This window comes from Oncorhynchus kisutch, linkage group LG18 (assembly GCF_002021735.2).
Source record: "Oncorhynchus kisutch isolate 150728-3 linkage group LG18, Okis_V2, whole genome shotgun sequence".
NCBI classification, from domain to species: domain Eukaryota; kingdom Metazoa; phylum Chordata; class Actinopteri; order Salmoniformes; family Salmonidae; genus Oncorhynchus; species Oncorhynchus kisutch.
In genome coordinates, this window is record NC_034191.2 from 25,935,822 (window position 1) to 25,954,240 (window position 18,419).

General features: G+C 41.6%; 1 protein-coding gene across 2 annotated transcripts in view; it reads right to left on the reverse strand.

Annotated features, from left to right (window-relative positions):
- Positions 1-18,419, reverse strand: part of LOC109909166 (CD166 antigen homolog A) — a 63,034-nt gene that overhangs the window by 16,681 nt on the left and 27,934 nt on the right. For both annotated transcript variants that reach the window (XM_020508150.2, XM_020508148.2), the window contains exon 2: positions 5,614-5,720. In XM_020508150.2, coding sequence (XP_020363739.1) covers positions 5,614-5,720 — 107 coding nt within the window. The remainder of the gene's footprint in view (positions 1-5,613; positions 5,721-18,419) is intronic.

An 18,419-nucleotide genomic window follows, 5' to 3' on the forward strand; every position in this document is an offset into this window, starting at 1 on the left:
TGAAATAAAATAAGCATGTTTTTTATTGATTGATGACCACCCAAGAGCATTGTGCATGACTACAACAGAAGAATCATATCTCCACCAATTCTTGCTGCTTTGTTCTGTCCAATCTGCAGCCTCCTAATCTCACCTGCTGATTAGGAGATGATCGTGGACTTGAGAAAACAGCAGAGGGTGCACACCCCTATCTACATCGACGGGACCGCAGTGGAAAAGGTGGAACGCTTCAAGTCCCTTGGCGAACACATCACTGACAAACTGAAATGGACCACCCACACAGACGGTGTGGTGAAGAAGGTGAAACAGAGCCTCTTCAACCTCAGGAGGCTGAAGAAATTTGGCTTGTCAACTAAAACCCTCACAAACTTTTGCAGATGCACAATTGAAAGCATCCTGTCGGGCTGTATCACAACCTGGTATGGCAACTGCACCGCCCGCAACCACAAGGCTCTCCAGAGGGTGGTGCGGTCTTCCCAATACATTACCAGGGGAAAACTACCTGCCCTCAAATGAAATCCAATTTTATTTGTCACATACACATGGTAAGCAGATGTTAATGCGAGTGTAGCAAAATGCTTGTGCTTCTAGTTCCGACAATGCAGTAATAACGAACCAATTTTCTAACCTAACAATTTCACAACAACTACCTTATACACACACAAGTGTAAAGGGATGAATAATATGTACATAAAGACATATGAATGAGTGATGGTACAGAACGGCATAGGCAAGATGTAGTAGATGGTATCAAGTACAGTATATACATATGAGATGAGTAATGTAGGGTATGTAAACATATAAAAGTGGCATTGTTTAAAGTGGCTAGTGATACATGTATTACATAAAGATGGCAAGATGCAGTAGATGGTATAGAGTACAGTATATACATATGACATGAGTAATGTAGGGTATGTAAACATTGTATTAAGTGGCATTGTTTAAAGTGGCTAGTGATAAATTGATGTAAAGAATGTATCCAATATTAAAGTGGTTGGAGTTGAGTCAGTATGTTGGCAGCAGCCACTCAATGTTTGTGATGGCTGTTTAACAGTCTGATGGCCTTGAGATAGAAGCTGTTTTTCAGTCTCTCTGTCCCTGCTTTGATGCACCTGTACTGACCTTTCTTCAGCCTCCTGAGGTTGAAGAGGCGCTGCTGCGCCTTCTTCACCACGCTGTCTGTGTGGGTGGACCAATTCAGTTTGTCCGTGATTTGTACGCCGAGGAACTTAAAACTTACTACTCTCTCCACTACTGTCCCATCGATGTGGATAGGGGGGTGCTCCCTCTGCTGTTTCCGGAAGTCAACGATCATCTCCTTTGTTTTGTTGATGTTGAGTGTGAGGTTATTTTCCTGACCCCACACTCCGAGGGCCCTCACCTCCTCCCTGTAAGCCGTCTCATCGTTGTTGGTAATCAAGCCTACCACTGTAGTGTCGTCTGCAAACTTGATGATTGAGTTGGAGGTGTGCATGGCCACGCAGTTGTGGGTGAACATGGAGTACAGGAGAGGGCTCAGAACGCACCCTTGTGGGGCCCCAGTGTTGAGGATCAGCGGGGTGGAGATGTTGTTACCTACCCTCACCACCTGGGGGGCGGCACGTCAGGAAGTCCAGGACCCAGTTGCACAGGGCGGGGTCAAGACCCAGGGTCTCGACATTGATGACGAGTTTGGAGGGTACTATGGTGTTAAATGCTGAGCTGTAGTCGATGAACAGCATTCTCACATAGGTATTCCTCTTGTCAGATGGGTTTGGGCAGTGTGCAGTGTGGTTGCGATTGCGTCATCTGTGGACCTATTGGGGCGGTAAGAAAATTGGAGTGGGTCTAGGGTGTCAGGTAGGGTGGAGGTGATATGGTCCTTGACTAGTCTCTCAAAGCACTTCATGATGACGGAAGTGAGTGCTACGGGGCGGTAGTCATTTAGCTCAGTTACCTTAGCTTTCTTGGGAACAGGAGCAATGGTGGCCCTCTTGAAGCATGTGGGAACAACAGACTGGGATAAGGATTGATTGAATATGTCCGTAAACACACCAGCCAGCTGGTCTGCGCATGCTGGGCCTGCAGCCTTGTGAGGGTTAGCGGGCCATTTCAGTGGTACTGTATTGTCTTCAAAGCGAGCAAAGAAGTTGTTTAGTCATTCTGGGAGCAAGACATCCTGGTCCGCGACGGTGCTGGTTTTCTTTTTGTAATCCGTGATTGACTGTAGACCCTGCCACATACCTCTTGTGTCTGAGCCGTTGAATTGCGACTCTACTTTGTCTCTATACTGACGCTTAGCTTGTTTGATTGCCTTGCGGAGGGAATAGCTACACTATTTGTATTCGGTCATGTTTCCGGTCACCTTGCCCTGGTTAAAAGCAGTGATTCGCGCGAATGCTGCCACCACGGTTTCTGATTTGGGAATGTTTAAATAGTTGCTGTGGGTACGACATCGCCGATGCACTTACTAATAAACTCGCTCACAGAATCAGCGTATTCATCAATGTTGTTGTTTGACACAATGCGGAACATATCCCAATCCACGTGATCGAAGAAATCTTGAAGCGTGGAATCAGATTGGTCGGACCAGCGTTGAACAGACCTGAGCGCGGGAGCTTCCTGTTTTAGTCTATAGGCTGGGAGCAACAAAATGGAGTCGTGGTCAGCTTTTCCGAAAGGAGGGCGGGGAGGGCCTTACATGCGTCACGGAAGTTAGAATAACAATGATCCAGGGTTTTATCAGCCCTGGTAGCACAATCGATATGCTGATAGAATTTAGGGAGTCTTGTTTTCAGATTAGCCTTCTTAAAATCCCCAGCTACAATGAATGCAGCCTCAGGATATGTGGCTCCCTACAGCACCCAATGTTACAGGAAGGCCAAAAAGATCATCAAGGACATCAACCACCCAAGCCACTGCTTGTTCACCCCGCTATCATCCAGAAGGCGAGGTCAGTACAGGTGAATCAAAGATGGGACCAAAGAGACTGAAAAACAGCTTCTATCTCAAGGCTATCAGACTGTTAAACAGCCATCACCAGCACATTAGAGGCTGCTGCCTATAGGCATAGACTAGAAATCACTGGCCACTTTAAGGAATGGAACACTAATCACTTTAATAGTGTTTACAAATCTGGCAAGCGTTCATAGCGACGTCGCTTTTTGATCCTTCGATGTCGGCTCTTCCTATCATTGTGAAGCAGAAATCACAGAGCGTTGGGATTGATCACCCACTAATAGGGCACGCGAGCTGGGTTTAGACCGTCATGAGACAGGTTAGTTTTACCCTACTGATGTGTTGTTGCAATTGTTACTGATGATGTGTTGTTGCAATCATGCATCAATTGTTACATCTCATATGTATATAATGTTTTCTATACTATTTTACGGTATCTAATTCACTTAATAATGTTTTTCATGTATTGCATTACTCATCTCATATGTATATATTGTATTCTATTCTACTGTATCTTAGTCTGTTCCGCTCTGACATCACTCGTCCATATGAATATAGTCTTAATTCATTCCTACTTAGATTTGTGTGTATTGTGTATATGTTGTGTAATTTGTTAGATATTACTGCACTGTTGGAGATAGAAGCACAAGCATTTCGTTACATCCGCAATAACATCTGCTAATCACATGTATGTGACCAATAACATTTGATTTGATTTGATGATGCATTTCCCCAGACCACAGAACAGTAGTTCACTCCCAATTAATGCTTGGGTTGTTAGCTTCAGAATCTTTCCCGGTAAATATTTAGCTATCCTTCTGATCATGCATGGAGTTATTTAAATAAATATATATATATATTATTTACATATATTAGTTATATGAGACGACCATAATAAGCAGTTGTTTAGCTGCACACCAAGTAGTTTGGTTTTTGCCACTTCCTCAATTTGTACTCCCCCAAGCTTAATTGCATTCCCATGCTGTGTTGACCTTTTCCTGGTGGAACAGACCAACATAACTTTGGTTTTCTTGGCATTCAAAACAAGTTTGTTTCCCGGAAAACCCACACCCTGATATTTCCAAGATCTACTTGTAGCTTGCTGTAGCGATTGTTTGCTGTACCGATTGTCTTGATGTATAAATTGTAGTATCATCTGCAAATATAGTACCTTGAGTTTCAGATAAAGCATAAGGAAGGTCGTTGGTATATATTAAGTGAATAAGTGGCCCAAGGCAGCTGCCCTGCGGTATTCCACAGTTTAAAGCATGAGGGGAGGAAAACAACCCACTGATATACTGTACGTGGACTGTTTCCTGTCAGTTAGATATGACTGAAGCCAATTGCCCCCTTAAACCCGTAATGCAATATTTTTGTCCCAGTTATTTAGTGATCCACTAAATCAAATGCTGCACTGAAATCTAAAAATAGTACACCCACGAACCTGCCATTACCCATAGCATTCATGTCAACCAATGCAGTGGTAGTGGAATGTTTTTTGCGATAAGCATGCTGATCGGCTGTGATCAGATAATTATTTTCCAGATACTCCCATATTTGTCTACACACAATAGTAGACTGATTGGTTGACTATTGGCAGGAGTAATGGGTTCTTTGCCGGATGGGTTCTTGCCGGATGGGTTCTTTCGGATTGGGCACAGTTTAGCATTCTTCCAAACATTTGGAAATTTCCCCTTTTCTAGTGACCAATTAAATATGTATTTCAGTAGAGCTGCAATCTGGGGAGCAGTATAGTAAAGTAAAAAAATTGTCCATAAGATCATCATCTGTAGATTAACCATAGGTAATGACTTTAAAAGGTTTAACACCTCCTCTACTGGCACCAATGGTAGACTAAAATAACAGTTTCTTTTGCTATTAATATGATCATCAATCCATTGGCTTGTTTGCAAGAATGGGTGTTTACATTATCTCTCAGTAAATTAGTTTTCTTTGTAAAAAAAAATCAGCAAAATTATTGGCAATATCAGCTGGTTCTGTTATTGTTCACCCGTCAACCTCCACACTAGATGGGCATGATGAAATATATTTACCAAGTATGCCCATAACTGTACTGTACCTGCACAACGCATCACCGGGGGCAATAAAAGCATGTTAGTAAAATATATATTTTCTCTTACGATTTAATTTAACTGCATAATTACGTGGTGTTCTAGGGAGTTTTTCCTAGCCACCGTGCTTCTACACCTGCATTGCTTGCTGTTTGGGGTTTTAGCCTGGGTTTCTGTACAGCACTTTGATATATCAGCTGATGTAAGAAGGGCTATATAAATCAATTTTATTTTATTTGTTCTATAATTATGTTCACCAATTTCAAGTTTTTTGGGCAAGACAAAAGATTTAAGGGCCTATGAACGGGATATGGTATTGGTTTGAGTGTGTCAAGAACTGCAACGCTGCTGGGTTTTTCATGCTCAACAGTTTCCTGTGTGTATCAAGAATGGTCCACCACCCAAAAGGACATCCAGCCAACTTGACACAACTGTGGGAAGCATTGGAGTCAACATGGGCCAGCATCCCTGTGGAACACTTTTGACACCTTTTAGAGTCCATTCCCCAACAAATTGAGGCTGTTCTAAGGGCAATAGGGGGAGCAACAAAATATTAGGAAGGTGTTCTTAATGTTTTGATACACTCAGTGTATGAACAACTTACGTATTTCCATTTGGTCATGAACAGGTCCTTTGGTTTGGGGGCTCCATTGTTGCATGGCACCTCAATGGTCTCTCCATACAGGCCGATAACTGTATCCATACCGCTCACTGAGAGAGAGTGAAAAACACATGGTTATTTACTCAGTCAGTGGGAATATTTGATTAAATATTTAACACAGCCCGAGATCTATTGACATTCAAATGGATTCAGGTCTTACTGATTTTTGTGGGGAATTCCAGCTCATCTTCATAAATATATCTAATCTAAAAGGTTGTTAATTGACAGGTGTCTGTCTACCTTATAGCACATTAACGAAATGCACAAGGGTAGCCAACGTTTGAAATTGCTTATTTACAGCCACTTTACTTCACAACCTTTCCCGCCCCCAATATGTTGCAGTGGAGACAAAGTCCAGAATGAGAGAGAGAAAAAACAGGGGACTGAGGGGAGGGATAGTCACACAGGCATAGAGAAAAAAAAAGAGGTCCTCCATGGTTCAACTGATTACAAGGTGTTGCTCAGCTAGCCATAAACAGCACTCACATTTCAGCCTTTCCAGAGTTCAGGTCAGGGTTAGGGGGTGTGTAGGAAAGGAAATTACATAGGAGAGCCATGGAACCAATAAAACCCCTTGAACGGAGGCTAAAGGACGGCAATTAACATACTGTACCTGCTAGATTTACTGGTAAAAAGCCTTAACCCCATACGTAAACAATTAACTAAGTACTCAACTGTCCAGATCAATTTTACATTCAAACCTAAATTTATCACCTCCATTGCAACATCAGGGGATCTAATCTTCTCAACAAAAACAGCAGCAGCAGGGTATGCTATCTGTATAGACGCTCGCTACACTGTTTACACATGCCACTTCAATATAGTGTTGTTTTTTCCCCAATGAAAAACAGAAATAAAAACATTTTTGGGCAGAGCTGAAGTTCCTGTCAGCAAGCAGTAAGTAACCATTAGAAGTGTTTTCATTTGCTTCCCATGCACCACTGAATTTGAATCACTTTTGAATGGGAGTAAATGCTTTTACCATGGTTACCATGGAGTCCACACAGATCTGTCCAGAGTGACCAGTGGCATCCTGCATCCTGTACTGTATGTGCACACCAGATCTAATAGCCCAACGTGTGACTTTCTACACTCAATACCCATTCTGTTACATGTCAAACTGAACACAGTAATAGAACCTGGTAGACCTGCAAATACTGGATAGTGACAAAGGGAGTTACAAGGCTTTACAAAAAGAACACAACCTTATTCAATATAAATGTTTAACCAAAAGTCTCAAATCCAAGTTCTAAATATTACACCCCCACAGTATAATCTCAAACAAAGCAGTTGTGAAGTTATCCTATTTCCATTGGATAAATTCAAATATGTATTTTTGAACAGTCAAATAAAGCCGTGTTCACCCTCTTGGAGAACTTTATATTAGTTTGTATTAAAAAAAATACTATCTGTCCAGACTGCAATGGACCACAATGGGAACAAATCACAGTGTGCTAAATTACAGGATTACAGAGGATAAAGCTCCTTATGCCTGTTGAGATAAGGTAATCCTCAGCAACAAGAGTAGGTGACCATCAACATGTGTCACGCCCTGACCTTAAGGATCCTTTTTAATTCTCTATGTTTGGTTAGGTCAGGGTGTGACTCAGGTGGGAAAGTCTGTTTTCTATTTCTTTGTTTTTGGCCGGGTGTGGTTCCCAATCAGAGGCAGCTGTCTATCGTTGTCTCTGATTGGGTATCACATATAAGTTGTCATTTTCCTTTTGGGTTTTGTGGGATCTTGTTGTCTGTTTAGTGTCTGTGCCTGACAGAACTGTCATTTTCGCTTTGTTATTTTGTTTAAGTGTTTTTTTAAATAAAAGGAATCATGAACACTTACCATGCTGCGCTTTGGTCCACTCTTCCTACCACCTACGAGAGCTGTAACAGAAGATCCCAACACCAAAGGACCAAGCAGCGTGGCCAGGAGGAGCAGGGATCCTAGGCCCGGGAGAAAAGGGAGTGGAGGACATCCTGGACCTGGGAGGAGGTAATGGCAGGGGACAAGACCCTGCCATGGAAGCAGCCAGAGGCAGCGAGTGAGGAACGGCGATGATAAGAGGAGTTAAGACAACGACGGAAGCCCAAGAGACAGCTCCCCCCCAAAATTGGGGGTGGGGCACATGGGGTGATTGGCGGAGTCAGGGTTTAGACCTGAGCGTGTGACTGGTCAGGCACCGTGTTATGCGGTGATGCGCACGGTGTCTCCAGTACGCATTCACAGCCCGGTGCGCTCTGTTCCAGCTCCCCGCAGTTGCCGTGCTAGAGTAGGCATTCAGCCAGGACGGATTGTGCTGGCTCAGCGCTCCTGGTCTCCGGTGCGTCTCTTCGGCCCAGGATGTCCTGCGCCAGCTCTACGCACAGTATCCCCAGGTCGCCAGCACAACCCAGTGCGGCCTGTTCCAGCTCCTCGCACTTGCCGTCCTACAGGGGTTATTCAGCCAGGGTGCGTTGTGCCAGCTCTACGCTCCAGACCTCCAGTGCTCCTAAACGGTCCAGTATATCCTGCGCCGGCTCTACGCACTATGCCTCCAGTGCACCTTCATAGCCCAGTGTGTCCTGTGCAGCTCTCCACACTCACCGAGCTAGAGTGGGTATCCAGCCAGGACTCGTTGTGGCAGCTCCACGTACCAGGCTTCCAGTATGTCTCCTCAGTCCAGTGAGACCTGTTCCGGCTCCACGTACAAAGCCTCCAGTGATGATCCATGTAATGAAGCCACCAGTGATGATCCATGGCCCGGAGCCTGCAGTGATGATCCATGGCATGAAGCCTGCAGTGATGATCCTTGGCACGAAGCCTGCAGTGTTGATCCTTGGCACGAAGCCTGCAGTGTTGATCCACGGTCCAGAGCCTGCAGCGACGGTCCCCGGTCCGGAGCCTCCAGCGACAATCTACAGTCTAGAGGACCCGCCAACCATCCCTGCACCAGAGGCGCCACCGAAGTAGGGGGGAGCCTCAAGCGGAGCGGGGTCTGCGTCCAGCAGAGTCATGAACACTTACCACGCTGCGCTTTAGTTCACTCTTCCGACCACCAACGCGAGCCGTAACAACATGACACAAAGTTAACCATGAACTGAATAATCAGCCATTTAAATTACTAGCCGTAAAACCCCACTATGTTTTTATTACAAATGACATGTACACTCCATTTAATGTTTAGTTTCAAAAACAGAACAGGGCGAGTGCGAGGAGCAGGAACAGGACGTACTGGACTGTGGAGGCCTGGTGTGTGGGACCGGTACAGGTGGCACCGGGCTGATGACACGCACCTCAGGGCGAGTGCGGGGAGGAGGCACAGGACGTACTGGACTGTGGAGGCGCACTGGAGGCCTGATGCGTGGTGCCGGCACTGGTGGTACCGGGCTGGTGACACGCACCTCAGGGCGAGTGCGAGGAAGAGGAACAGGATGTACCTGACTGGGGACACGCACTTGAGGGAGAGTGCGAGGAGCTGGCACAGGATGCACTGGGTTTTGAAGGTACACTGGAGACCTGGTGTGTATAGCCGGCATCAATTGTTCCGGAACTCAGGACGAGTACAGAGAGCTGACTCAGGTGGAACTAGAATGACAACATGTTCCTTTATTCCAAATCCGTGCGTCCTCCACCAATTCAACAACTCCCCCATTTCTCTCTCCTCCGAATCCTCCTTCTCCAAGACTGGCTCTGGTTTACTCCTCGGCTCCACCGACTGCTCCATGTGCTCCCCCCAAAAACATTATTGGGGTTTCTGTGGCCTACCTCGTTGATATAACTCCTAGTAATGTCGCCGTTCCGCTTTCGCTGCCCCTATTTCCTCCTTCAGACGGCGATACTCCCCAGCCTGTGTCCAGGGTCCTGCTCCATCCAGTATCTCTTCCCAGGTCCATTTCTCCTGACCACGCTGCTTGGTCCGTTTGTGGTGGGTTCTTCTGTCATGTTCGTCGTACAAATGAGACCAAGGTGCAGCGTGGTATGCGTACATTCTAATTTATTTAAAGAATGAACATTGAACAAGCTAACAAAACAACAAAACTAACTGTGAAGCTAATATCAATAGTGCAGACAGGCAACTAAACATAGAACAAGAACCCACAAACACCAAAGGGAAATGGCTACCTAAATATGATCCCCAATCAGAGACAACGATAAACAGCTGCCTCTGATTGGGAACCCTATCAGGCCACCATAAACATGCAAATACCTAGACCTACAAAACCCTAGACATACAAAACCCATAGACAATACAAAACCCCTAGACAATACAAAAACTTGCGTATTCACCCTAGTCACACCCTGACCTAACCAAAATATAAAGAAAACAGAGATATCTCAGGTCAGGGCGTGACAGTCTTGTTAAATAAATGTTTTCATCAACATTTTTAACAAGTAAAATCTTTTTCGCATTTTGAAGTTGCTACCCAAGTGGGCTGGTCATTAGTTATTTTCTCATGTTTTGAACCAGTCCTTAATTCTAATATTTCTATTCATTCGACATTGCTATGCTAAACAAATCATTGGCATATACAGTGTCTTCAGGAAAGATTCATTCCCCTTTACTTACTTCACATTTTGTTGTGTTACAGCCTGAATTAAAAATTGATAAAATACTTTTTTTCAAAAAACACTCCATAATGACAATGTGAAAACATTTTTAGCAAATTTACTGAAAATGAAATATCAAATTTCCATAAGTATTCACACCCCTGATTCAATACTTTGTAGAAGTACCTTTGATGGAGATTACAACTGTGAGTATTTCTAGGTAAGTCTTTAAGAGCTTTGCACACTTGGATTGTACAATATTTGTCCATTACTCTTTTCAAAATTCTTCAAGCTCTGTCAAATTGATTGTTGACCATTGCTAGACAACCATTTTCAAGTCTTGCCACACATTTTTAAGCAGATTTAAGTCAAAACTATAACTCGGCCACTCAGGAACATTCACTGTCTTCTTGGTAAGCAACTCCAGTCTAGATTTTGCCTGCTGAAAGGTAAATTAATCTCCCAATGTCTGGTGGAAAGCAGACTGAACCAAGTTTTTCTCTAGGATTTTGCCTGTGTTTTGCTGCATTCCGTATCTTTTTTATCCTGAGAAACTCTCCAGTACTTAACAATTACAGACATACCCATAACATGATGCTTGAAAATATGGAAAGTTGTACTCAGTAATGTGGTGTATTGGATTTTCCCCATACATAACACTTTGTATTCAGGACAACAACAAAAAATAATTGGTTTGGACACATTTTTTGCAGTATTACTTTAGTGCCTTGTTGCAAAAATGATGCATGTTTCTCTACAGGCTTCCTTCTTTTCACTCTGTCAATCGGGTAACGATAATGTTGATCTATCCTCAGTTTTCTCCTATCACAGCAATTAAACTCTGTAACTCTTTTTAAAGTTACCATTGGCCTCATGGGGAAATCCCTGAGTGGTTTCCTTCCTCCCAAGCAACTGAATTAGGAAGGACACCTGTATCTTTGTAGTGGCTGGGTATATTGATACACCATCAAACGTGTAATTAAAAACTTCACCATGTTCAAAGGGATATTCAATGTCTGCTTTTTAAAGTTCTGACCCATTTACCCATAGGTGCCCTTCTTTGCGAGGCATTGGAAAACCACCCTGGTCTTTGTGGTTAAAAATGAGCGCTCGACTGAGGAACCTTATGGATAATTGTATGTGTGTGGTACAGAGATGAGGTTGTAATTAAAAAATTATGTTAAACACTTTTTCTGCACACAAAGTGAATCCATACAACTTATTATTTGCAGAGTGAAGGAAAAGAAGCCAACAAGTGCTCAGCAAGTCTACATTGTAGAATAATAGTGACGACATCAAAACTATTAAATAACACATATGGAATCATGTAGTAACCAAAAAAGTGTTAAAATCCAAATGTATTTTAGATTTTAGATTCTTCAAAGTAGCCACCCTTTTCCATTGATGACAGACTAACTAGATAGCCAATTCAAAACATAACTTGCAGCAGCTCTCTCACCAGTTTGGATTTTTACCCCTTTTTCATGATATCCAATTTGTATTAACAGTCTTGTCCCATCACTGCAACTCCCATACAGACTCAGAAGAGACATGCGTCCTCCGAAAGATGACCCTGCCAAGCCTCATTGCTTCTTAACACACTGCTCACTTTAACTTCATATGGCTGCAGGGGCAGTATTGAGTAGCTTGGATGAAAAGGTGCCAATTGTAAACGGCCGGCTCCTCAGTCTCAGTTGCTAATATATGCATATCATTATTAGTATTGGATAGAAAACACTCTAAAGTTTCCAAAACTGTCAAAATATTGTCTGTGAGTATAACAGAACTGATATTTCAGGCGAAACCCTGAGGAAAATCAAAACAGGAAGTGGCTTCTATTTTGAAAACTCCATGTTCCATACTCCCATTGCTCCATTTAAAAGGGATATCAACCAGATTCCTTTTCCTATCGCTTCCTCAAGGTGTCAACAGTCTTCAGACATTGTTTCAGGTTTTTATTTAGAAAAATGAGCCAGAAAGATAACATCGTGTCAGGTGGTCACATGAGTTTTGCTCGCGCAACAGAGTTTGGACAGCTATTGTTTTTCCCTCTCCTACTATGAAAGACATTTGCGGTTGATATATCATCGATTATATATTTTAAAAACAACCTGAGGATTGATTATAAAAACGTTTGACATGTTTCTGTGGACATTATGAAGACTATTTGGAATTTCCGTCTGCGTTGTCATGACCACTCTTTCCTGTGGATTTCTGAACATAACAAGACAAACAAACGTTGGTATTTTGGGTATAAAAATAATCTTTATGGAACAAAAGGAACATTTGCTGTGTAACTGGGAGTCTCGTGAGTGAAAATATCCGAAGATCATCAAAGGTAAACGGTTAATTTGATTGCTTTTCTGATTTTCGTGACCAAGCTTCCTGATGCTAAGTGTACATAATGCTATGCTGGGCTATCGATAAACTTACACAAACGCTTGGATTTCTTTCGCTGTAAAGCATCATTTCAAAATCTGAGATGACAGGGTGATTAACACATGGCTAAACTGTGTTTCAAAATATTGCACTTGTGATTTCATGAATATGAATATTTTCTAGTAATATTATTTGACTGTTGTGCTATGCTATTCAGCGGTTGCAGACGGAAATTATCCCGCTACAGGGATTGGTAGCGTCAAGAAGCACTTCCAATAGTTTGGTTTCTGCCACTTCTTCAATTTGTACTCCTCCCATACTTAATTGTATCCCATGCTGTTTTGGCCTTTTCCTAGTTGAACAGACCAACATAACTTTGGTTTTCTTGGTGTTTAAAACAAGTTTGTTTTGGAAAACCCACTTCCTGATATTCTACAAATCTCCTTGTAAAGCCTGCTATACCTGTTGAACCGATTGTCTTGCTGCATAAATTGTAGTATCATCTGAAAATATAGTAGCTTGAGTTTCAACTAAGGCATAGGGAAGGTCGTTGGTATATATTAAATAAAGAAGTGGCCCAAGGCAGCTGCCCTGCGGTATTCCACAGTTTAACACATGAGGGGAAGAAAATGAACCATTGATATAGGTGGACTGTTTCCTGTCAGTTAGATATGACTGTACCCAATTCAATGCTACCTCCTTAAAACCATAATGCATTAATTTGTCAAAATTATTTCATGATCCACTAAATCAAATGCTGCACTGAAATCTAAAAATAGTACACCTACAAACTTGCCATTATCCATAGCATTGAGCCACTGGTCAGTCATATCAACCAATGCATTGGTAGTGGAATGGTTTTTGCGATAAGCATGCTGATTAGCTGTCATCAGATCATTCTTTTCCATGTACTCCCACATTTGTCTACTCACAATACCCTCCAATATCTTACTGAGTGTAGGGAGTAGACTAATTGGTCGACTATTGGCAGGGGTTCTTTGCTCTCTTTCGGAGGTTATTTGCTCTTTTTCGGAATAGGACACAGTTTTGCATGCTTCCATACATTTGCAAACATCCCCTTTTCCAGTGACCAGTTAAATATGTATCTCAGTGGAACTGCAATCTGGGGAGCAGCACAGTGAAGCAAAACATTGTCCATAAGACCATAACCTGTATATTTACCATCAGGTAATGACTTCAATAGGTTTAACACCTCCTCCACTGACACTGTTTGCAGACTAAAAGAGCAGATCTTGTTGCTCATAATATGATCATCAATCCATTGAACAATAGCTTGTTTGGAAGAATGTATGTCTACATTGTTGCTCGGTAATTTAATTTTCTGTGCAAAAAAATCTGCAAAATGATTGGCAATATCAACTGGTTTTGTTATTATTTTCCCGTCAACCTCCACACTAGATGGGCATGATGAGATAGATGTACCAAGTAAGCCCTTAACTGTGTTCCATACCTTTTTAGATTTATTTTTACAATCAATAAAAGCATTGTTGTAAAATAACATTTTTTTCCTTTTGATTCAATTTAACTGCATAATTATGTAATGTTCTATAATTCAGTTCATCTATGTATGTATGTATGTATGTATGTATGTATGTATGTATGTATGTATGTATGTATGTATGTATGTATGTTACTGCTCTACGAGTGAGTTAGTTAGCATGTTCTAAATGTAATGGTTGCATTAGCTCCTTGCTAATTCACAGTTATTTCCATGCTAACAGACAAATCACAAATCTACAGCCATCAACATATTGTTGTTCTGCACATCTAATGTGCTTCCTTGTGTCTATCGTCAGAATAAACACCAATCAACTGGGGCTGCTGGCTGGACAGTTTTTTCCTTAAAAACACAATGGAAGAGAGTTACGAAGTACGGTCACATCTGTTACACTGGTGCCGAGACCAGTCTTCTTGTCTTCGCTGGGCAGCTGTTACATGAGCATAGTGTCACAACCATACTGTAACACATTATCAGGTAACACTTTGCTTGACACCCAGCGTCATAACATGGTATGACACGGTCATAACCATGTCATAATATGGTCAAAACACTGTCATGACCCTTATATTTACACCTGAGTTGCGTTCAACAAGGGAAATAGTTTGGCTAACGTTAGTTAACATATTCCATTTGTTTTGTGTTAGCCGCAACATTAGCTAACAGTCTGAGAAGATAGTGTGCGGTGAACATAAGTGTCAGTTTCAGGTCTAAACTGCCGCTAAAAATAATCAAGTGGCCATGTAGACTTTTTACTATATTTAGTAGGAATAGCTAAGTCATTTTCAGTTTGAATATTGTCGCTAAAAAGCCACAGTAACACTTACAAAAAGTAGCTGTTCATTTCAAATCGTTCAACTGAAATTGTTACTCTGGCAACATGTTCGCTGCAAAGAGAAGCCTTGTTGAACTCGCCTGTGTTGTGACATATTTAAGCAATAAGGCCCAAGGGGTGTGGTATATGGCCAATATATCACAGCTAAGGGCTGCTATTTTGCACGATGCAACGCGGAGTGCCTGGATACAGTCCTTAGCCGTGGTATATTGGCCATATACCACAAACCCGAGGTGCCTTATTGCTATTATAAACTGGTTACCAACGTAATTAGAGCAGTAAAAATAAATGTTTTGTCAGGGGCATATGGTGGTATACGGTCTGATATACCACGGCTGTCAGTCAATCAACATTCAGGGCTCGAACCACCCAGTTTATAAATTGTATTATTTTATCGCTAGGTATGTTTTTTCCCTGTCAATTTAGTTTCAAATAAATAATGAAACATGTTCAATTTGGTTTAAATAATGCAAAAAGACAGTGTTGGAGAAGAAAGTAAAAGTGCAATATGTGCCATGTAAAAAAGCTAACGTTTAAGTTGCTTGCTCAGAACATGAGAACATATGAAAGCTGGTGGATCCTTTTAACCTGACAAAGATGTTGGTCCCCAATTGGGGATCAGCCCCCCCACCGTCAGCTGGAACGGTGGCGCACGGAATGCAAAAATATTCTTAGAAATATTTAACCTCCACACATTAACAAGTCCAATAGCTCAAATGAAAGATAAACAACTTGTTTATCTAGCCAGCAAGTCAGATTTCTAAAAAAAATTACGCCGAAAACATAGCACATATTTATGTCAAACCACCACCGAAGACACACCGAAGACACAGCTAATTTCCATAGCCAAATTGAACAAAATATGCAATCACCAAACGCAGGATTAAAAGAAAAATAATTTCACTAACCTTTTGAAATCTTCATCAGATGACAGTAATATAACATGTTACACAGTACATTTATGTTTTTTCAATAATATGCTATAAATATCCATAAATCTCTGTTTACAATGACGCCATGTTAAAAAAATGCTACTCAAATGTCCGGAGAAATGACGATTGCGTCAGCAGATGCCGTCAGCTAACATGGAATACACAACATAAACTTTGACTAAATATGCATGTTCTACATATATATAGAAAGATACACTTCTTCTAAATGCAATCGCTGTGTTACATTTATTTTTAACGTTACAGATTTCGTTCACTAAGCTATAATATGAGTCAGCGCTCAGGAATTAGCATTTTGGCTCCTCTATATCTACATAAATATTCCCTTACCTTTGCTTACCTTTGCTGTTCTTCCATCAGAAGACCTGGAAGGGTTTATACTTACCAAAAACAGCTTTAGTTTTGAAGTCTGTGTCTTTCGGTTATCAAACACGACATATTTCGGTTGAAATGCAGCCAAAAAGTAACGTGGGTGTCGCACCAAAACATCGAAATTACATATTATATGTCGACTAAACTTGTCAAACTATGTTCAGAACACAGCGTTAACATGTTATATAGCTTCACAGCAATTCTCAGGACGAAGAGAAACACACGCATCGTTTAATCAATCTTGGAAGAAAGACAACCTGTTTTCTCGCGTGACCGAAAGGTTTCGGCCAGCCGAAAGTCTCGTGAGCGCGCGATTCACACAATGAGAAGCCCCATTGAAAGCGGACACCGCGCTGAAGGCACATAAACTGTTCCCAGGACTGTAGGTGCTTGGGAAGGGTGGGGGTGACGTCAAAGTTGGGCCAACTTTTATGGTGACAAGAGAGAGTTTGGGAGAATGAGTGCCCTGAGAGTTCTGCTTTACTTACAGACATAATTTAAACGGTTTTAGAAGCTTTAGAGTGTTTTCTATTCAATAATAAATTTTAATTGCATATATTAGCAATTTTTGACAGATTTTTTTTCTGTTTACTATGGGCACGCAATCACCCCAAAGGGGGCAGCAATCAGCCCTATCCCCATCATTAACATGAGTCTTCAATATTCCCAGCTTCTTAGGCATTGGCTTCCCGTCAACGGGACAGTTGTAAATCATGCAGCGCCTTGTGTCACCATCGCAGATTTTAGAGAAACAACACCTGTCAGTACATATAAGTGTCTTACATCGGCTGAAAGCTTAAATTCTTGTTAATATAACTGCACTGTCCAATTTACAGTAGCTATTATTGTGAAAAAATGCCATGCTATTGTTTGAGGAGAGCTCCAAACAAGAAAACCTTTTTCACCGCGATAGGTTTGATAAATTCACCTCTGAATGTGAAATGTGTACTAACATTCTGAAATCTTGCTCTGAATAATCATCCAAAGGGTCCCAGAGAACATGAAGTGACGTTTAGTTAGATAAAAATCCCTTTTCATATCCTAAAAAGGCCCATATAGCATACACGACCGAATGCTAGCTTGCAGCCACAAGGTCTTTTTGATGCTGCACTCGCGTAACAGGTGGTCAGCCTGCCATGCTGTCTCCTCGTGGAGTGCAATGTAATCGGCCATAATCGGCATCCAAAAAGGCTGATTACCGATTGTTATGAAAACTTGAAATCGTCCCTAATTAATCGGCCATGCCAATTACAATGATAATTTAACATGGTCAATCTCAGAAAATGTTAAAATAACATAAACATACTGTTGACAAGTAGGCTATGGTGTAATGGAATGTTTTGCTTTGTGTGGTAGGTTTTGTGGTATCTGACACTCTTATTTAGGTGTAATAACCAGTCATAAAATAACACAATATGTCACAACAGGTCTAGATATATGTGTCATGACAGTGTTATGACCATATTATGACAAGTTATGTCACGTTAAGTCAGCTGTTATGACATATTATGACATGGTTATGTCCTCTGAACATTTAAATGCCCATTGCAGTCAAACATTTGATTTCCTGTGTTTTATATATATTTCCACACTATGTTGGAATAATACTATGAAATTGTAAGAACTGTTTGAAAAGACCGGCTGAAATTTCAGCCTGTTTTGGTGAGATAGAGTTTTGGCCTGCCTGGTGACATCACCATGAGGTAAATTAGTTAATAGACCTATAACAAAGAGAGTTCCAAACCTCTCTGCCAATAACAGCTCATTTTCAGTTTTCCCCTCCCACTCAGACCACTCCCAGACAGTCCTAGCTAAATTATTACAAGAGAAATGGCTATTTTTGTTTCTTTTGATCATTTTAATTGAAAACATTCACAGTATGTTACTTAATTGTTAACCAGAAATGATTTGATATTAAAATAAAAAGGGCTGCATTGGACTTTTAATAAGTTCAGATCACCAGTTCTGATGTGAAATCCTCAAAGTCAAATCCTCAGGTTCAAATGAGTTAATACTGCATACAGTGGAAATTAGTTGATACTGCATAGAGTGGAAATGGGAAATCAAATAAAAGAGAGAGAGAGAGACAGACAGACAGACAGACAGCAGCACCACAGGACGGGAGATACTTTCATGTTCCTGATTAAGGTGGCTCTGTCCCTGAGGAGA